This window comes from Corvus kubaryi, unplaced genomic scaffold (genome assembly GCF_017639235.1).
Source record: "Corvus kubaryi isolate FWS band 111438036 unplaced genomic scaffold, C.kubaryi_AGA036_p1.0 132, whole genome shotgun sequence".
In the NCBI taxonomy this organism is placed as follows: domain Eukaryota; kingdom Metazoa; phylum Chordata; class Aves; order Passeriformes; family Corvidae; genus Corvus; species Corvus kubaryi.
In genome coordinates this window covers 9798004-9820923 of record NW_024580666.1, presented here as the reverse complement: position 1 = coordinate 9820923, position 22920 = coordinate 9798004, and the positions used below count along the sequence as shown (strand labels likewise).

Below are 22920 nucleotides of genomic sequence, written 5' to 3'. Positions count from 1 at the left end.
TGTAAATCCTTCTCACAGGCTACAGTTCTTCATGAACTGATCAGGAGTGAGTCCCTTTCCACAGCCTGCAGGGCAAACTCCAGCACCTGGAGCACCTCCTCCCCCTCTTTCTCCAATGATCTCAGTGTCTACACAGTTGTTCCTCTCACATATTCTCAGCCTGTTCTCCTCTGGCCACAGTTACATCTGCACAATAACTTTTTTCCTTCTAAATATGTTATCACAGAGGCATCACCATTTCTGATTGGCCTTAGGCAGTGGCACATCCATCTTGGGGCCAGCTGGCATTGGCTCTGACAGACATGGAAGAAGCTTCTGGCAGCTTCCCATAGAAGTAACCTCTGTAGGCCCCCTGCTACTAAAACCTGGCCAGGCAAACCCAATACATAGAGAAGAAAGGCATAGATAATCAGAAATTTTAAAAGACTTCCTTTTTAAATGCCAAAGATTCCCAAGAATAATTAAGGAGACTTTCTAAAGAATTAAGCTTACAGACTTTTAATGGGAATTGTGCAGATAAAGGTTCATACGATGCTTTGGTTATCTGTAGATAAAAGACTGGAAAGATCACTTTCAATACAATAAGAAAACATTGAAAGATGAAACTTAATTATGACTCTTTTTTCTCCTATAGCTAGATTTCCTAAGGTAGAGACTTTTGTCACATTCCACTGTCTGAAGGATGTTGTCCTCAGACATCTGGTCTCTGGGGAATTTGGAAGATGAGGGTACAGCTCTGATCATCACCCTTAAGAGGTCTTTAGCTGCCACACTGTCATTGGTCATGTGCCTAAATACCTCTAAAATCCTGAACTGGCCTCATTCTCAGGCTGAATATGCTAAAAACCGTGTTGTCCTCTGGGTCAGTTCACTGCTGCTCTGGCACAAAATATAGTACCAAATAATTGCCACTATATTGCACAAATTCTGAGCTACTGAAAGACAAATAAAACAACTACTGTAGTTACAAAAAATCCTCTTTGAGAACTTTGAACTCATGTCTTATGCTTCTCTGTGTTTTGGTTTTCTTTTTCTCTTAAGCATGTTGAAAGCAAACAGTAGAACACATGTTCCACGAGATCTCATTTAGTTCAGAAAATAATTTTGCTGTCAGAGTATTGGCATCCTTTATAATTCACTCAGAAAAAATATAAGCAGTCCAGATTTATTGGCCTGAATCTTGATGAATTATTTCACACATTAGTTTTGGACAGCATGGTCACTTTGAAATCTAATAATGTTGAAATTTTTTTCTGTATCAATTGGTTTCTGTAACTTCCATACACCAACAAATAACAGAGATAAAGTGATAGACAAAAACCGGTTTTTCTACTGAGGTTGATAAAAGCTTACCTGAACTGCCTCCACCTGGGTTTTCTAACAGAGCAGTGATTTTGGTTTTCTAACCTGATGATTCCTTAGACACATGGCAGATTAATCTTAGAGATATCATTTGGCAAGGTAGTCTGTTCAAGGCCATTAGCTTTTCTCACACACTGCTTTGCCAATAAAACTTGTGAGAGAGCTTTTAATTCCTTTAATTTCTAATTTCCAAAGAAAGGACAGACTTTCAAATTTACAAAGACATTGGGTTTTCTTATGATTGAATGGCAAGCAAGACAAATTAGTTATCCCTCCTCAGATGGAGCTTCGATGTCAATAAAGTTTTCATTTTTTAGTCTCATATTAGTTAAACCATAAGGTTTTAAAGATAGATGTTTTACTTTAGGATTGGGTATTAACAAGCTTCAGCTGTTGAAGTAAGTTAGCTGAGGAGAAAATACATTCTCAAAACCTTTCTGGTTACTTGCAAGTATGTCTTCTTTCACATTAAAACATCAATAAAGTATTTGTCTTTGTCTCCCTGTATATACTCAGTGGAAGGCTAGGAAGCTTCCTTTTACTTCAGTACAAAGTATACTAGGCCTCCAAAATATTTGTATGCCACTGTTTCATTGCAGATTTGAGAGAATGCTTACTTCAAAGACAGAATGGCTAAGAAAATTAATTTAATGTCTTTTTCTTTGAAACTATATGAATCATAAAATGTATGAAATTAAAGTATTGGAAGCCATTTTGTGGGTTTTGGCTTTTTTTCCTACAGCATTCCATCACACTGGTATGACTATCACATTTCATTTGTATGCCTTCTTAATGCCAACTAATTTTCAGGACTGCTTGTTGTTTTCTGAAGCTTCCTTGCCTTCCTACATACAGCACTGAAATGACATTGTTGCTGTCATTAGCTAGGGAATAGTTTACTCCAGACTTACGGCAGGAATGAAATAAACTAACAAAAACAAATCAAACTGTTACATGAACATCGCCATATTATTTTCATTCTCCAAAGTATTGTTCCTGTTCCTCTTCAGGTCTTTTTATCAACAGATGACAAAGATGGATCAATCAGTGCCACAGATCAGATCACTGACAAACCTGGGCAGATAACTTGATATTCTGATTCCAAGACCAACAATGTCTGGTTTTGACAGTGTCACTGTGTTAGTAGTAAGAGTAACATTAGTATTACTGTTCTGTTTTTAAGGTTTAATCAACATCTGTGATAAGTGGTATGAGTCCAGAGAAAATTCACTAAGTTACAACTCTCCTCTAGGAAATTCCAGCTAGAGAAAGCGATGAGCGGTGGAAGGATGAAGAGTGAGGCAGCAAGACATTGTCATTCATTGTAGGGAAAAGACTGAGGGTTAAAAATAAAGAAAACAGGGAAGTTATAACAGTACAGAAATTATAGGGGGGGGAAATGCTGTTCCTTGGATGGAATGTGGTCAACATGCCCGACTTCCCACACACAATATATGCTAAGGGGGGGATGAAGCTGAGTGGAGCAGAGTGGAGAAACAATGACCAAGCTCTGTTGAAATCCTTGCAGAGGAGGGAACTCAGTGATACTTTTTAGCTGATAAGCCACATATTAGCTGCCTACCAAGGGAGATAAAAAGAGCTGTCTTGCTGTTGAACCAGAAACCAGGGTGAAATCACTCTCCTCAGATATAATACTGATGCCCATCCCCATCCCAAGGTTACCTCAGATGTAATACTGATCAACACCTCCATCCCAAAGCTGCCTGCCTCCAAGGTATGGGCACCCTTCTCTGAGTATGCCTAGAGTCACTCAAGCTCTACTAGACACAAGGAAGTATTATTATACAAGTAAGTTAAGAATGGGGAGAAGTTAGGGAAGACTCCATGATAACTTCGGGGATCAGTTGACAAGCTTAACATATCTTCCCCCCATGGGGACATCTATCAGGTAAGAATCATGCTCTATGCACACTGAATTATTATCTCTAGCTAACTTTTGCTAGGGATCAGAGCTTATCCATATATTGCTTTGAATAAGATTTTGCAGTCAGTTACTATCACCAGCAACCTTTGGACCGTAACCTGTCACAATTTTCTATTATACTAATAGTGTTATTCTGCAAATTCTTTGTGTGAGTCCTTCAAGGGCGCTGGCAGTCACCAGCAGTGGGTAACACACTCGACCACACACCTGGGAGGGGGTCTCTCTTACACTATTGCTGTGTGTGCTTGAACAGTTGAACTGCCCTCCATTCCAGTGGACTGCTCCGTGGAGAGTCCCCATAATGGGATACTGGCAAACTGATCAGGCACAAGTGTCTTGGCTTTCCTGAGGTCCTGACACACAAGTCAAGCACAAGGGGTTTAAGGAAATCTTCCCTTTCGTGTGACATTCTGACTTTGACCAAGATACTGGTGAATAGAAGGAGAAAGTAAAATCCTTGATTTTTTTTCAGTAGTGGTTCAGCCATACCATCAGTCTTATCTATATTGTAGGTGAGGCCAGACTGCCAGACAGCCAGCTGGCCACAGCTTTGGTCTGTATTTGCTTTACCTCTTCATGAATGCAAAATTGACCAGAAGGCAACGTAAACCTTTTCAGTTTCTGAAGTTGTGTTTTTTGTAGTACACCAAGCCCAAACTAAAGTAAGACAACTCTTAATAGAGATGACGATAATTGGCTAAATTAGACTGATTAGAAAGAATGCCACTGACATGGCTCCTGTGCTTCTATCCTGCTTTCAGTAGTAGTCAATTGGATTTTCATGCATATTCACTACAGGTGTTAAATTTGAAGAGCTTGCCCTTTTTGTCTTCTCTGAATATATCTAATCCATCCCCAGAAGGACAAGAATTATGGATTGTTGGTTACCTCTGCTTATTTCCAAGGAACAGTGGCTTTTGAATATTTAAATAACTCCACATTTCGTAGTAGCTATTTGAATTTAAATTCCTTCATGGGAGTGCTTTGTGCATGAGCCAAGTTGGCCTACATTAATCTCTGAGTCCCAATAAAGTATATTGACCTGTGCTAAGCTGCAGTAAAAAAAAATATGTCAAACATACTATATTAACCTATTTTTCATGATCAGCTGTTTTGAAGTATCAATTTTTCATATTATTTTATTATGTTATCATATACTAACTTACACTGAAAGATAAATCAAGTCACAAACTACTAGAAACTGAAGGGGAAAAAACATGAACAAATATCCAGACAGAATCAATAGCCGCATCAACAAGCTGTATGTCCTATGAGAGCTCCATTCATGTGTTCCTCACACATAAAACAGGAAAACTTAATGTTTTGACTAACTGAAAATTTCTTATAAAGCTTATCACTTAGGTGTTTAATCTCTCCCCTTAATACCTCTTTCTTTATATTTGAATGAGATGAGGCCAGGCTAAACATTGCAGACTGTTGGAAGATATTGTTCCACAGGGTGGAAATATTATTAGCTCAGAGGAAATTGTATTCAGATAGCATCTGGTAAAACACTCTTTTTCACATCATTAGATCATCTATGAAACACTAAAAACACCAGAAAAAGCTTGATACTTTTAACCTCTCTTTTTTTTTGATACAGCCCTTTTCTATGTTAACAAAATCTCAAGAATCAACAAGACAACATATTTGAAAACAAGAAGATTATAGTTAATTTGGATTGTACCTACAGTCATAGGAGTCAGTAAAGCTACACATGGTCCCACAGTCTGAGGAAAGTATAAGATATTTAATTTTGATAGCCTGGAAATTCTGTGTGTTTTTTATTTTAAGGAGAAACCGTTGTTTGTGTTTTGCTTTGGTTTTGGCTTCTTCTCCAGGCAGTATTTTACCATTGGTACTTCATCAAATGTAAACATTTCCTAACAGTCTCCCTATTTAGCATGTGAACAGAAATTATCTTTATAAGCAAGGGTAATATTCATTACAGCAAGATTATGTGTACTATGCTGATAGTAAGTAGCTTATGCCATTAAAAACATCCTATTAAGCTATTTACATTACCATTAAAAGAAAGAGATTGTGTCTTCCAAAATGGGAAAGTCAGTAGAAGAGATTGTGTAAAAAGAAAAGGTATCCAGCTCAAAGCAACAATCTCCCATCTTGATGATGTAAGTGATCATTTATCTGTCTCCCCTACCAATGTATAAATCTTGACACCTCCTGAAAGCCATAGGGAGATCTGCCAAGTACTTCAACATGATCAAGATTTTGCCTAGCATTTTTTAGGTGAATCAGTAAACACTTCTTTTTCCATAAAATTTCAACACTCTGATGACAATAATAAAGAATGTTCTGATCATTAAGGAAATAGAAGGACATTAAAATTCAGACTGAATATTCTTGTTAGACTCAAAGGGTCTAATGTGGCTTGAATATCTGGCTCGAAATCACACTATCTTAATTTATCAGTAGTTAGCCTCAAAGAGAGGAAAAGCTATCAGCATATGAGGAATACTAAGGCAGAGCAGTAATTAAAATGCTGCACTAAATGTCAGTGCACATAGGGGCATTTTGTACTTGGGCTGTTTTACTTCGTAATTTTTCCTTCTTCTGTGCATCCAGATCGTGATATAAATAATAGTGATGAAACCCTGACAATTTTAAAATGCGATTTCATAAAATGTATAAAAATTGCTGATAGTAGTACCAGAACATTATAAAGATTTAAAATTAAATCAATGTCTTGATTTGAATGGTGTTAATGGCATCTCAACTATGGAATTTGTGAGCTTGTGTTTCAAGAAAATGACAGATTAGTTTCACTGCAGTCTATTGATCCTATGTTTACCTTTTTCTTCATAGTTTCTTGACACCAAAGAGAGGGAACACCTCAGGACTTTCTATTGTGCTCTTAACAGTACAGAAAAAGGTGGGTTTGGAGTCAAAATAGAGAAAAAGTCAGGATATACATGGCCAGTATGGTTTTGACCAAAGAAAAGGAAACCCAAAAAATTCAATGAAAAAGGTCAGCTCATTCAAACATAAGCAATTCAGCAAGAATACCCATTTTAACATTAACAAAAACATAAACAACCAAACCTCACCCCCACAAAACCCCCAAACCACATCAACTTCACAGGTCTCAGGTAGAATGGCCTAGGCAGTCAAGACATTATCAGACAAAAATATTTGAATAGAATGACAAGGTAAATGGTCTTTTAGCCTATGTGAAGAAGAGACAGGATTTAATTTCCTACTGTGTTCAGCTTAGACTCAGAATGATTTTACTTTGGTATACAGTGAAAAGAAATTCTGACTTTGACCAAGATACTGGTGAATAGAAGGAGAAAGTAAAATCCTTGATTTTTTTTCAGTAGTGGTTCAGCATTCAGCTTGCTGTTATGCTGCACAAAAGGTTTATGACCTCAGTTAATCATCCAAATATTAAACTCAACTTTACACCATTTCTAGGAATAGGAATTTCAATCTGATACCATCTCTTAAAAAAATTCATGGAAATCACAGTCCTTGCCACACTTCTAACAGCTTTTAAACTACTTTGGGTCAAAATATGAAACCAATTTGCTTTCATCATGGGGGCAATGTTAAAAGTTTTGCCTGAGCCTTAATTATATTTTTCTACCTCAGTCATTGATGGGGATAAACAAAGTTTTTGAGAGTAGGATTACTTTTTTCCAGATACCCTCTGATTAAAAAAAGGTATTTTAAAAGAAATGGTTTAGGAGTGGAATGTTTAGATGTACATATAATTGTAGAAAATACGTGTTCACATATGAGGACTGTATGCAACACACCACTGTGGCTTCAAAGGAGATTTTCTTCTGATTTCAGAAAATTTTTATGCTGATTTCTTCTTTCATTGTGTTTGATTAGATATATAAGGCTCCATATAAAGATTCCATTACAATCCTGTGTCATATAATGATGAGGTAAATCAAGTTTTTTCAACGAATATATTTCTGTATGCAATTGTGTGGTCTAATGTATGCAGATTTTATGTACCATAGGGAAAGATTTTTTCTTTCTTTTGTGAGAAAATGTAAATTATAGTAACAAAGTATAGCCTATTATATGTAGATCTTTTTTTTCATTACCTTCTAGAAAATAGATCATATTGTATGCTGAGATTCCCCTAGTTCAAAGAACAACAGTTAAGGAAGAAATTTATAAAAATCAGTGAACAATTAAATAGATTTTTAGCTGCATTAAAAATGAACTGAGAAAGAATTCTTGGTGTAGAAGAAATCATTCTAGGGTGAAAATATATCTTAGGATGTATCTGGCAAACTTAAATGTAGATCTGGTAAACTTAGGGATGCCATAGTTAAGACAGAAATTTGTAGAGCTCTTGGTGTCTTGTAGACTTTCCCATTTCTGTCAAACAAATAAAGCGACATTTCTATCTTTAGCAATTCACTTTTACAGTCAGAGACCAATAAAAATATAGATGACCCCTTCTGTCACTAATGAGGTGAATATAATGATGTCTCAAAGCAGTATTACTCTACATAGATTCTAAAGTAGACAAAAATTCTATACATAAAAAATTAAAATCAGTTACATGACAGATTGCAATCAAGAATTTAATACTAGATTTGATATAGTTAATTGTGTTCACCTTTCAACTCTTTAAGGATCTTAAAAATCAATGTAATTGTATGTTTTATAGTGTATTTATTTCCTTTTCAGAATGACAAACTATGACTTTTCTTTATATCATACAAGAGTATTTGTCCATAAAAATAAGATGCTGCCATTTTATATTTCATAACGTGCTTTCATGCAGAATGTCTAAAAAGAAAAAAGGACAGGAAATATTTTTTATTAATTATTGCTAGCACCTGAAGGGTAAACAGGAAAAGTAACTGAGAAGAGACTTTAACTGAAAAGGAACATTGTGATGAATTCTACCACTCCCTTTCAAAACAACAAATAAAAGAAAGAGTAAAAACAAAGTTGGGTTTTTTTCTCTGTTAATTCTTAGAGAGTAGGAGAAGTTTGAGTTGGTAGCATCAAATTTCATGAGTCCTACAGTGATTATATTACGCATCTATCAGAACTAGAAGGCTTAGTAAGGCCTGTGCTATGTCTTAGTGGGAATATAACCTAGAGTAAGTACACTAAGTTTATTCTTTTGAATAAGAAATGTAAGCCAGAATCTCCATTGTTTGACTCTGTTGAATTCAGTATATTTCATACTGGTCCAAAGAGAGTAAAAAGTCTTTACCTTAAGTGTTCTTCAAACAGCTTAATTTTATGTAGGGGTATTTTAGTAGCACTCTTGAAGCTAAGCATTTTTCAAGATTCTTGGAAATCTCAATTTAAAATAAAACTATTAAACTGGCATATAGTGAAAGGAAAGACATGTTATTCCACTGCAAGATGGGAGTGATTGCAATGTTTGATACATTTTTTTATCTAGGATTTATGGCCTCTAGTTAGATACTGAAGCTTTTCAGAAAGTTAAATAAATAAATATGATTGGAAGTCTTTTTAAAGGGCTGTTTTAATTAATTTGCCCAAATAATTTCATTACCTTTCCAGGACAGAGAAAATATTTCTTACATTTAGTCAGTAGAATATACTTTATGCCATCCACCTATGCAACATAAATAAGACTGAGAGAAAGAATTTGAATTAGATTACAAACTGCAAAACTTATAGTCGAGGTAATTTTTGGTGAGCATTATATAGTACGTGTATTATGCACACCCTTATGCTATAGTAATGTCTGCCATCGAACCTAAGGGAGTTCTACCTTTCCACCTTTCTTTCTTACTGCAAGCAGAAGGCAAGCAGGAGGCAAGCATGTAGAGTGTAACAGCAAACTTCACTAAATTAGAACTGTGCAACAGAAAACATACATATGCAAGAGTTTCTATGGTAGCAGAATAAAGGATATTTTTTACCACAGAAAGCACACCAAAAAAGCCCCCACCGTAACATAGTTTCCGAATTGTGGAGCTTTTTGGGTTTTTTTACAGATACAGAAGGTGGAAAAGGAGTAATTTGGGCTGTTTACTCTAAACCACATTTAAATCTCCTGCAACTGTTATGTGCTAAAATCAGCATTTTTGACATCTTAATCCAGATGCATGAATTATCTTCCCACAAACAACAAGGAGATTAATGAAAAACTGTTCTCTCAGAACCTTGCTGATTTAATACCTGCTTAAATTCTGCAACATATCTTGCTCTCATTAAACCGTATACACATGGCTCTTTTTTTTTTTGTATTTTTTAATTTTTTATTGAAAATCTTACATGTATGACTAAAAGTCATGGACGATATCTTTCAGTTCCATTACAAAATCTGTCATATATATATATATGCCTATATATATATATTTAATACAACTAGAAGCAAATCTACTGAATTATGAAATAATGATTGTCTATTAAAATGTGACTCAAATTAAGTATGTTGTAGATGATTAAAATTATTTTTCTTCTTCTCTGATGGAGCTAAAGGCCACTTTCACATAGTTAACTGATAATGCTGGGCTGCAAAAATTACAAAGCCTTAATGATAATTTCCCATCCCCCAGCCTCACATCAGTCATACACTAGGATTTCAGTACAAGGATCCTTCTCTCAGAAAGAAGTACTTTAAGTGTGAGCACCATCCTCTGTGGAGTACCTTCTGTTAACAAACAGTTCTGCAAACAATTCTGTGTACCTCTCAGTAAATGCAGGTAGGTCAAGTCATCTCAAGTTAAATACAAGCAAAAATTTTGCAGGAACAGACTCTAATTTAGAAACTCACCTACATTTTATCTAAAACAAACAAAAAAAAGTCTGAAATAATACTTAAACCCACTATTTTACTTGAATATATGCCTTATTATCTAGTAACAAATCATGAAAGATGAAGTATAAATATTGTCAGAATCATAAAAAAGTTGTCTTATTCTAAGAAATCCTACTTCAAAACCATACAGTATATTAACCAACAATAGTTGTCCTTCTGTTTTGGCACTCCTGAACCAGCATAGAAATTATGTGTAGTGAGTTAACACCTTGGGGAAAAAATACTTATGTGCAGCAAGATCTAAAGACGACTTCTGAAGTTAATAGTACTACATTGCTTAACACAAGAAAGAAATTTAAAAATCTTTTGCTGTGATTCATCAGCAGCAAAAGAGAAGGGGAAGAAGAAAAGCAAGATGTTTACAGTCTTTGAAGAATACAGCATGTTTAAACTTGAAAACTAAATCTTGCCTTGAAGACACTCCTAGCTACCTCTGCAGTCTTCTTTCAAAAAATTCAATGTACAAATATTTTCTTTAAATGTCTCAGACTTTGTAATGGCTCAGAAGAACAACTGCACATCCTTGGAGCTGCTCTCCTTTCTGTGGGATGAATGGTGGGTGGCATTGTTTACTGTAATTTCTCCACTTCCATGCTTCATTTCCTACATTTATCTGAGAATGGAGAAAAATCAGCACGTTCTGACAAGTCTAAAACCATAAGGCAGTAAAATGGACCTGAATTTAGTGGAGATTGGAGCTCCAAAATAAATATAATACTTTATGTCAAACAATAATAAAAAAGGATAAATTCTCCTGTACAAATCAGAAGAGAGAATAAAAAAATAGCAAATAGATAGCAACACCTTTTCTATACCTACATGGGCATCACAAAACTTCCCAGGCATAAGACTACACCTCCATATTTCTCATTTTATGTGGATTTTAAGCTACTTCATAAGTTGATGACAAACACTGTGGAATTTCTCAGTACAAACAATAATTTCTCAAAAACTACTCAGAAAATTACAGGCTTCTAATTAAATAGCTCTGAGAACAAACGGAGAAACACAAAAAAAAATACTTCCTGGGTTTCTGTTTGTTTTCATCAGTCCTTCTGGTTTTGTTCTAGTAAGCTGTATGCCCACTGTAAAGAAAATTTGCTAAAAAAACCCTTGCATGTGTAAATACCATGTATTGTAATATTGTGTTGAGTTATATACTTGAAAGTTTATTTCTTCTTAAACAAGAGACTCTGTACTCTCAATATAGCAATACTGTGAAGGCATCTACAGAGTATCACCAGCTCGCTGAAGTGACTGCATACTCTTGAAAGTGAGTTGCCTCTGCAGGTATTTGAGGGTTGCTATCTATTTGAACGTGGCTGAGCATTTCATTTTATCAAAAATGCCACCAAATGCTCATATTTTGTGTGGTCAGTGCAGTCTCTAGGACAAGTCTAATGAAGATATGTTCCACCAAGGCAAAAAAAAAAAAAACAACCTAAAATTTTAAAAATGGAGAAATATTTACAACTTTCCTCAGTCTGTAAGGTTGAGTTTTCTGTTTTAATATTCTTCAGTGCATTTTCAGAGAAAGGTTCCAAGGCTAGGAGTATAAGCAGTCTGGTCCAGTCCCATACATATCTGCAAGCCTTTTAAAACGAGGGCCCCAGTCACTGAGGTAATCGTAGTTCTGGTCAGAGTTTGAGCTGATGGAATCTAAAGAACTGAGCGACTCTGCCACCGAGCCGTTCCCCTCAAACGCGTATGTCTGCAGGGAGTCGTAGGGTGGCGCGCAGGGGTCCACGTCAGCTTCCTTTAGTCTTTCCCAGATAAATTCCCTAAAAATGACATTATCTGGGATACTTTTAAAAGTTGGTCTGCTCAAGAACTGAATCTCAGGTGTCACATCCCTTCTGGTCTTGGTGTCTCGCATGATGTTGAGGTTCCTCAAGGCAGCCATATCAAAAGCCTCTGTGTCTTCTTCTCCACCACCCTCATCATCGTACCTGACAATGTTTTCTCTGATATCTCTCTCTTCATCAAAAATGAGGGGCTCTTTTTTCCGTCGCCTCATGGTGACAATCAGCAAGACAAGAACTGGAACAAAGAAAAGCTAGAGTTTTAGCTGTGCTGAAGTTTTCTCATATTCTTCCTAATATTGGAAGTACTCATTAATTTATATGGCAAATATATATGGAAATAGCAAGAAATTTATGCAGTTTGATGTGAAACCTAGCAGGCTCTGAAATAACTTTTAAACTGTAAGCTTTTTAGACCCTAAAGAATCTATTTCCCTAGTCATTCAGGATTAGCATCTTCATCTCTAATACTATAACCCACATTGTCTGCTAAACATAAATTTCAATACTGTTTCAGTCTAATTATGACAATCTAACAGCCAAGAAATTATAATAATAATAAAAAAATAAAGACCTTTTCCTGAACTCTTAAATGCCCATGTGAAAAAAGCACATTCGTAAAATAATGGAATAGAATTTAAAAACTATGGTTTGGGAAGTGACTGAATTAAAATGTATGACCAATACCTGCTGAAGAAAAATAAAGTTAAAAAATTATAGATTGGAGACAACAAATTGTTAAGCAATGTGTAAAATCAGACTGTTAGTTCATGGAATAAAACCACCCTTATATAAGATCTCTCTTTCCTGAAAAGTGCAAAGTACTACAGATTTATCACTTACATCTAATGAGAACTGCTAGGGCTGGAGTTTACTGGATGAACCAGTACTAGAAATGTAACTGGTTATTTAATTTTAGTCCTTAAAGTTTCTTTCCACTTGAAAGCTAATACTAAACTGCAGTGACAGTCAAAAGTACTGCAAGAAAGTAGCTCAAGGGTCCTCTTGCTCTAATACAGTTTGGTAGAGAAACATCATTGCTGACAGAAAAAATATGGAACCAATGCTATGGATATTGCATCCATCTGTGGGACATGATGGAGTGTGAATCATCCTCCTAGAAAATGTTTAATACTATATTGTAGCATCTGGATAACATTTGCTGAGTTAATGATACTCTTAGGAAATAACAGACATTCAATATGACTGTAAAAATAACAGTACTTTGAAAAGTGACATTCCACATTTAATTAATCTCTTCTGATTTTATGATTATTTTTAATGTTAAGAATATGTGAATATATGCATTCATAAGGTTTTCAATCTTTAATTACAATGCCAATTAAATGTTGTAGAAACATATGGAAAAGCAAAAGCTAAAAGGTGATATAGATAATATTAAGCTTGAGGTTCGCTAGGTAGTCTCAAAAGTGGCCTCCAAAAATTGCATGATGTAGGACTACTTTTCTTGAAAGCCTTTCTTTTCATGGAGGAATCTTACAATCAGTATCAATCTAGCCATTGTGAGGAATGGTTTAATATTAGGATTTCTTGGCTAGAATAAACCATTAATTTGTACATGCAACAAAGCTGTATGTGTCTACAGATATTATGGCACTATTTGGAACCAAATAAAGCAGGACATGCATTTCTGCACAATTGTTATTTCCCTTTGGAGCCGCACATGCCTAAAAATAAAACTGCAACTAGGTTTTTTTTCCCCTAAACTTTTTGACAAATATATTAGGCAACAATTTGTTCCTCTTTTCTCAGTAGCTACCAAGCACACATCCAATAATCCATCTACTAATAGATGTCTCATGACTATATTACTTCGTAATCAGCATCACCCTTTCATGTTTTTTGCCCCTGGCATCTACCTGATTCATGCTTTATGTATTGAATTCAGAAGCCATTAGTTTGGGGCATTTTGCTTCGAACAATATTTACATAAGCAGTTTAATAATATGAAATATTGACCTTTAAAGTGACATTTGTAGAATTCCAAAACATTCTGATATTTGTATAATACAAATTAAGCTGTAAATTATACGGCAGAGAACATAAAATTGTCATCAGAGACAACTGCACTCCATTCTTAATGTTTTTCCTCATTGTAAAAGATATTTTAAAGTGAAAGGCAAATTAGCTTGCTGACAATACAAATATATATTTAAACCAAGATTTCTATTGACATAATTTTTTTAACTATTATTTTTAACATTTGCTGCCACATTTTTTTATTGCCATATAAGTAAGCAGATAATCATTTACTTTACTCAAGTGTAAATGCATTTTCACTGTACTGTCCTTTTTAACATACTTCATGTTGAAAGTTAAAGACCTGCTAATAAGTGTAAAATACGAAGCTTAGTAGGAAGGTCTGCCTAAAGGTACAATAAAAATCAAGATACAATGAATGTTTTATATAGTGTTCTTTCTACCTCACACTTGCTCGGAGCCAAGAAAAATATGGAGCCTTTCTAAAGGTTAAATATTTTAGCATTTAGATGACTTTATAAGATTATTAATTTCTAGCCTTTCCAACAGCCATGAACAATAAAGTTTAACCTCTAAATGAACAAAGCTTTAGCTACATTGCAGCTGCAGAGATGAATACAAGCCCTAAACAACTTTCACTGATATCTAAATCAAATGCAAATTATTTCAAAGTTTTTTCATTTCTCATTAAGTCATGGCGGGCTTTTATTTCCTACATTTATGACAAAAGCAGAGATTAAGTTAGTAATTAGGGACTGGCCAAACTTCTAAAAACCTAATTTCATGATTCTTAGAAAAGAAATAATACGGTGGAAAACCTTTAGGCACATATGTATTGCACATTGAGGGCACTAGATTGGCTCCATGCTGATACACCCAACTCATACTAAAGAGATGAAGTGACAATGCAGATTTCATATGTGATGTAACAAATAAAGAAATCAATCGATATTTTAAGCAACTAATTATAAAGACTTAACAACCAGAATTAACAAAGACAGATTTAAACTAACCTTTTAATTCTTCTGATTTACCTGCATTGTTGGAAACATTGATTTCCTTTAATAGGTACAATAGCCGAGAAAAAAATTTTGTTTGTCTTTATATTAGCTGAGGTAATACACAGTTTAATCCTTGTGTCAGTATAGATTTAACACTAATGTTCATAGTTTCGGTATACCCAAATCAGTCTTTAAACAAACACCTTTGAATGCAAGAGCAGATTTTTGCTTTGCCATTTTGCAGTGCTCTTTCTAGAATTACCAGGAAATTTCCATTTTGGTATGATCTGGTAATAAGTCAGGTTTAGGTCACCTGAACATATTTCCCTGGTTTAGTACTAATTTTTCCTTTTGTACTCAAGGCGATTGCAACATAATTGTAAGGAAGTCATAAAAGTTATGAGACACCCTGAGAGAGAAGACAACATGCAGAGCTATACAGTGAGGCACAGAGCTATACAGTAGGTCACAGAGCTAAATCACAAGCATTACCACGCTTTGTATACACTACACCCCTAAGCCAGGAATTTACTATAGCAATAAGCCACATCAGCTGCAAGCAGATCAGCAGACTGGTTTATGCCTTAGGTGTGTCATGATTCATAAAGCTGATGATTGGAGATCCTCAGCCATCTAAACAGCACGCTAATAGCCTATTTAGTTATACCTTGCAGTTGCCAGTACAGGCAGATAAGTTTTGGGGATTATAGAGGCCAAGACTCAAGAAACTCGAATTTAATTCCCACTTATACCTTCACTTAAACCTGTTGTTTAATCAGTTTGGACTGATATTTGCAAAGTGATGGTGACCTTTAAATGTCCACACTGAGTGACCCTAATCAGGTCCCTAACTTTCAGAAAACAGCTGCTGCATCTCTTATTCAACTACTTTCTGGAAGTGTTGTTAATCCCAGTTAAATGTTTTCCCCCAGTTACACATTTATCACTTTTAAAACTGCAAGGCCAAACTCCACACATAGTCACATTCTGTACACGTTATACCTATTTAGAGAATTAGATTCTTATAACTTGAACTGTTTCTTCTTGTTTACAAATCACAGTTATGTGTTCTGATTTAATTTGCGTTTTGCAGGTATTGTGATAATGATAACAAATTTGCTGTCTTTCAACTGAAAAAATAATTATTTAAAGCTGTATTTTGAAGTTTTATCAATGTATTACTAATTTGTAAACTCTAGTGCCACACCAATAGGAAGCTTTCTTCAGTCTTTCTAAGAAAATAGGTGACACTAATAGATTACATTCAGAAGCATGAAAGAAAAAAATCATGAGAAAGTATTGTTCCAATCTAACTTTCCATTGAATCAATACAAAGAAAATACTTAAGCTCTCAAATGCAATTAGGTTATCTACAGGTGAATATTCTGTGTGTGTGATTTTATGTAAACATTTTATGCTAAACAGTTGTTACAAAAGCAATTACTGTGTCCGGAAGATGCTAACTGAAAAACAAATTACCTTGAATTAAATTACCATATAATTTTCAGAACAGTTAAAAAATTCCTGCTTACTTTCCTCAAAATTATGTGCAATCCCAAATTAATCCAATTACTACTACTTTTATATGCTTTTTATGATTTTTTTAGATTTTTTTTCTTTCTGTAAAACTTAGCCTTACTGCATAATTGGAAAGCCGTATTGAGTAATTAACAAAGTACTGGAACTTTCTTTTGAAATAAAATTTACCATTTAATCTCCATCAGTCAGTATGAAGATAGAAAGAGATTTTGTTTTTAAATGTTTTTAACTTCTAAAATTATTTTAGTTTGAAAAAGAAGTGTATACCATGTTATATGCAATTATCACGAAATAATATGACTTAGTAATGTTCTTCCTTTGTAGGGTCTGTGAAAATATTGTGCTTATCTAAAATTGACTGGTTGCTTAAGTAAAAGTAATAAGAAATCCCACTGAGACAATGTGGGCCTTGGTAGAGACAAATTGTTATACATGAGACACAGGGAGGTATGGGGAAAGAACATAAAGCATATCATACTAACTTTAAGAAAAGGAGAGCTAGTTGAGAATTCAAGACACTGGTGCCAGAACGCATGTATTCATTCAATTTATGCAAATTTCATGCCTTTTCTGCTTTACAACTGGCACCCATATTAAAATGACATTGATCAATGTGACTGCATTTACACTGGGTGGTAATCTTGGGTCAGAAAAAGATATTGATCCACCTCTTTTCACTGATAAAAGTCTTACACAAAAATGTGCATCCCTTGTCCCAGTTCACTTGCCAACAGCTGAAGCCTTTTTTTATGCAGTACTAGTGGATCTTCAGCATTTTTCTCAGGAATTAATGCAAAGAGCAAAAGGGAAAAAGTAAATTCCTAGCAATACCACCATGCAGTTGGGCCCAGAAAATATGTTCTAAGAAAAAATGAGAGAAGAAAGGCTCTGGGACCAGACAAGCTGTAACAGTTGGTTGGGGTTCACTGGGCATCAGTGATGCTTAGGTACTTCTTCCTTGTGGACACTGGCATGTGGCCGACAATAAAACAGAATACAGTACTAAAATGCAGCACTCAAAGCCAGGGCTATCATATAAATGCAGTCTAAACTGTTCCTTTTGAGTACATTTCAGAGCTGCAGGAACAGGTTAGACTGGAAGTGATGATGGCCAATACAAATGTCTTTTTGGATAAACAATGTTGATGCCTTCAAACAGATGACTTCGGAAACCCAAAGTCTTTGTCAAATAAAATCAATGGTAATGTGGTAATATGGAAGATTTTTTTACCAAACCCTTGTTCAGAACACTTTAAAAATGACTGGAATAAAAGCTCAAGTTTCTTGATCTACTGGTTGCATTTGAACCCTGGTGTACTGAGTAGAATAATCAAGTTATTTGGTGCCAACATGCTGTGTCTCCACTCAATGGTTGACTTGAAATCACACAGCTTCTATTTAAGAAAAGTTTATGGCAAGACCAGGCTGTATGGTACCTACAGCAGTTTCCTATGTAATCTTCAGAGGCTCCTTTCTCACATACAACAGAAATGGTGACATTTCATTTTGGGATCAAATGAATTGCTATGGTTACAGAAATTTTGTTCCTAAGTATATTGGACTAAAGTTTAAAACAGGTGTTTTTTCACTGATACTAATGCCAGTTGATATAAGAGAATATTTTTATATCTTTTTGACCTCTAACATTTAGCTTCTTGTCCAGATAAAGTTCACTTGTGTACATTAATTGGCTAGAAATGCTACTAGAAAAATGGTATTTAAAAATGTTCATTAAAACTTTTGGCAATAATTCCCTTTCATTTCATAAACCTAGGCCTACCATGTGTTGAGTGAGAATAAAGGCTTATGGTGTTAGATTTTTTTTATGTCACAGAGATGGAAAACTTTAGAAATGCCACCTCCTATATATATATATAGCTACTGAGTAAGTTGGTTCAGTTCATTGCAGAGGTAATGATTTTTATTACTCTGTAAAAAAAGTATGCAACAGGTTTTTCATTTTGGAGTCCTTTAGAAATATTTTAGCAGGAGGAACATTTCCTTCTAATGGTTTCCAGTGACACGAATCAAGAGTGCTAATGAAGATGTATCTATACATGGTGGAAATACTGTCATGAACAGAAGTTTGGACACAAGTCTCTTGATTTGACCTATCTAAATTACTTTGGCAACAGTGACAGATAAAACATCACTGAGATTATACCAACATAAGAAGACTGTGGCCTTCTACCTTTCCTTAGACTGGTACGTACAGACAGGGAATAGAAAAATCTCTTAATTGATAACAACACTGATGAAAGTTCTTGTGTGCTGAACCCCGGGTACCCTTGTTACCATATGAATTTTCAGACAATAGGTAAAACCTCACTTTTGCTCACCTGATCCTTTATCTTTATTTCTTGATTTGACCCTTTACTGTTTAATGACTAGGTATTACATGAGAAATGCTAGGCAAACTAGGATGTTAACACTATTCCACTCTTTTCCACTGCCTTTTATCTAGTTGCAGTTTCACTGCTCAACATAAAATCCAACTGTGTTATCAAAGTAACAAAAGATCACTCTGTAGATTATGTCAATCAATTATGATTCTCATCAGTAAATTATATCTGTTGCATTTTCTGAATATCTTTTGTTCTATGCAAATCAATAGAAGTTTAAAAACACTTATTCCTGTGGAAAAGGAACACGCTGATACTGGTTATATGGTGAGTATGCTAAACTAAACCAAATGCTTCCATAAACTGAATTGTCTGTCTTTTAGATATTGAATTTGAGGCAAGTAATATTTTTTTCTTTTACTGTTATTTCTTATATCTGTCTGGAGGCAGTTTAATATAGAAACAAAGTATGCAAATTGATAATCCCAATCTAAAGGTTTTCTTGTGTTCATGATACAAAATGCTGCTCTTCCTTGAATACTATCTGTGCGTGTTTACAGAAATTAGGGTGAAGGGGAATGTTGAAGCTTATATGCATATATCTTCTGCTACTATGTGTTGAATGGAAAATAAGGGTAACAGAAAAAAGACATACCTAGCAGCGTCAAGACACAAGCCAATATTGCTATCAGGGCTCCAGTGCTAAGTCCTGCAGGCAAGATATATGCTTCTGCATTGCACGTCTGAGCAATACCATCTGCATCACAATCACAGACCCTGATGGTGAGAGTATTAGTGCTACTAAGTGAAGGTGATCCACTGTCCACTATGAATATTGGCAAGTAGAAAACAGACTGTTCCTGTCTCCGAAACCCGTTTCTTTTGGTTAATACTGTCGCAGTATTATCTAGATAAAGGAATAAAAAGACAAATTATAAAACGTGACTTTTCTAAAACACAAGTCTATAAATACTATAGCCTTCTACTTAATGACTTCATAAAAACATTCATATTACTTCAACAAATTTAACTTTCCCAGTCATATATTTTTGAAGTTGCAGAGGTAAGATCAACTGAGAAATCACACCCAACTAAACAAGAAGATTTCTATTTTTAACAAAAGATTATTTCAAAATTGCAGAGGTCCATTTCATTTTAGCTAAACTCACAGTTTCACACTCTTGATAGACAGTTGAAGATGAGATCATTATAAAAAAGAAAAAAAATTACCCGTCAGTGATCAGATTAAGTATCTATATTTCCAGTTAATTTGCAAGCATCTATTTCAATTATTTACAGATACAGGTATCCTATTAATGGAAGCAATGACCATATTAATAGGATAATAGGTTCTGAAGATCAATGAAATATTTTTCGAATGCAAAAATAATCCAGTCAGTGCACAAATGCAGGTAATTGTGCATGCTACAGAGACATGCAGTTGTTTTCAGATTCTTCTGAGATTCAAGATGGCTATTATAATCAGTCTAAGATGTATAGTTTGACAGTGCTCTGAGCTGTGTGACTAAAAAGCCCATGTGTTCAAGAAGATATGGGCAAAACTCACTGTGTTCAATACAGATTGAGAGCTTCTGAGAGGCAGGGAGCTACATCCCCCAGGATGTATAGATAGAAATGTTCATTCAGTTGGTCTGTCTATCTATTTATATGTACTTACCTATCTATTTATAGACAGGTAGTCAGTAAAGTTATCTTATCGTGTCATCTATTATGACCTATCTTATGATAGATTAACCTCTAGATAATAATAGATTAGATCAATAGATTATATCATATTATGATATATCTAGGTCATAATAGACCTATGAGGTTATATCAAGCAAACACCTTGATATAACCTCACATTAAATATGCATAAAATTAACTAATAATCTTGAATGAGGCAACTGCTGCTTCGTCTTGTAACTCCACTGATTTTACAGGCATTACAAAAGTCTGTTATTATTTTTATCACATTGAAAGTTCTTTGGAAGAGGGCCTCTGTTTTCATTATGTACTTTATAGTACTCATGATGTCAGATTTCTGAACAGTCATATTCTAATGCACTTTTATTATTTTGATCATTGCTGCTATTAGAGTCTTCTATATTCTATTAGTTTCAAATTGCAAGCTGTTCATATGAAGAAAATTAAGCTTTTCATTAATTACATGTAAAGCAAGGCAATGAAGACCTGTGTGAAAGACTTTTATTAGGTCACACATTACACTTACTGAATATTATTCAAAGTCTGCCTGTACAAACAGTGGCCTTCAGTGTCCATATGTCTGGTTTTTTGCTTTTCTAATAAGATGACTTTGTAGCTTTGGCTTAGTACAGATCCATAAAAGAGCAACACAGAGCAATACAGTGTCTATTTAGTTCTGTTTGTTTCAACTAATAAATAAACTGCCTGACTCGTGCCCAGCTGCTATACTGTGCAGTGCAACTAATGAGGGCAGTAATTAGAGTGTGTTCTCAGATACTTTAACTAAGAGAAATGTGATGTCAATGGGAGTCTTTGAGGAAAAAGTCATAAGAAGTCTGTACAAATATTATAGGCAGCTTTCATTGTCAAAAGCATTCTTCAAAAGGGGATATACTTAGTTACTGAAAAGATATGTCTTTCTAAAAGAAAAAAACCAAATTCCTCACAAATCACAAAACATCTCTGTTAACCGTGCACTCATTTTAAATGCCCTGAGTTTATACTAATAAGACATGAATTCCTGGACATTATTCAGTCACTGCCTCAAGGTAAAATCTAATTTAGATAAAAACCTATAAATACAGGGAAAAAATGTGAAAAGTGACTGATGGGAAAAAAAAAAAAGGATTTAAAGATTTGATGCTGCTCTGTTTGGCTCAAGGCTTTAAATGACTCAAACAACAGCTTAATTCCTTTGACAAATAGTCTACAGATAAAAATATTTTGCAGGCTGATTGTAGTTTATGTTCTCACCAGAACAGAAGTTTATGTAGGTCATAATAAGCATGCTGCATTGAAAATGAAAGCTTCTAGTGGTGAATATTTACCAAATCAAAGTTTGCTTACCTTTGTTGTCCTGCAATGTAAAATTGTGGTTATTTGCTGCCTCTGCTGTTAAACTGAAATAGAACTGATGGCCGTTTGGTGGATCATCCTTATCAATTGCACTAATTTTTTGGATCACCTGTTTTGAGATACATCAGGGTTTAATTGAAGCATATGTGCATGTACATTACATAACCTCCCTGTTACCCATCAAAATATCAACACTCCCTTGAGTTCTAATCATCTTGCATTTTGATTTTCTAATCTCCTAAGCATGTAGAGACACTGTTAAAGTGTGACTCAATTCTTTACTTTACCTGTACCAAATTTATTGGCTAAAGCAATGCTTTTCAGTGCCTGGGAGAAAGTTAGGTCCTGTCATTCACAAGAGCTTGGAGTAATAAAGTACATCGCAGTGAAAGAAGTGTATCTTCTGGATGGCTCTTAGTGTAGTTATCAGTGGTTACAAGCAATGTTTTAAACCTTCACAAGGAAACTGTGATGCTTTTGAGCATTGGAATTCATGTTTGGTTTGGTTTGGTTTTTTGGTTTTTTTTTTAATATAATGAAAACCAGAAAGGCACAGCATAAGCATATTAATATTTTCTGGAATTTCATTACTATTTTTTTTAAGTTTCATTTGCTAAAATTCTATCAAAATCTACCTCTAAAGAAAGTGTCACCACTGCTTAATATCCACAAAAATTGGAAACTGCAATTCTCTGGTCCTCTTCTGACCAGAGCACAGGGAAAACAGACAGGTGCAATAATAAGCGTATGCCTAGTCTGTGTTTCTCATGAATACAAGCTGATAATCATAGTGGTTTTGTTCAGAATTTAAATTATGAGGTGATTTTGAAATGTGCAGTAAACAAGATCTACCACAGGAATCACAATACACTGGGAGAAGTCACAAAAGTGCAAAGTGTTCCAGGGACTGTGTGGGATCTATGCAGGTGCAACATCTACTAGTTTTCTGGAAGTGGGAGGAGAGACTGATACAAAGTACATGTATTTTGTGAGGTCTTCCACAGAGAGTAAAAGGCCAAATATGATGGACACCAAGGACAAACAACAGGAGATGGATTTAGTTGAGTCT

General features: G+C 34.8%; 1 protein-coding gene across 2 annotated transcripts in view; it reads right to left on the bottom strand.

Moving 5' to 3' along the window:
- Positions 1-482: 482 nt before the first annotated feature.
- The window catches only part of CDH7 (cadherin 7), a 93846-nt gene continuing 71408 nt past the window's right edge, over positions 483-22920 (bottom strand). For both annotated transcript variants that reach the window (XM_042032223.1, XM_042032212.1), the window contains exons 10-12: positions 21843-21960; positions 19444-19695; positions 483-12143 (exon numbers count right to left, since the gene is read on the bottom strand). In XM_042032223.1, the coding sequence (XP_041888157.1) occupies positions 11650-12143; positions 19444-19695; positions 21843-21960 (864 nt within the window). In that variant the 3' untranslated portion in view covers positions 483-11649. The remainder of the gene's footprint in view (positions 12144-19443; positions 19696-21842; positions 21961-22920) is intronic.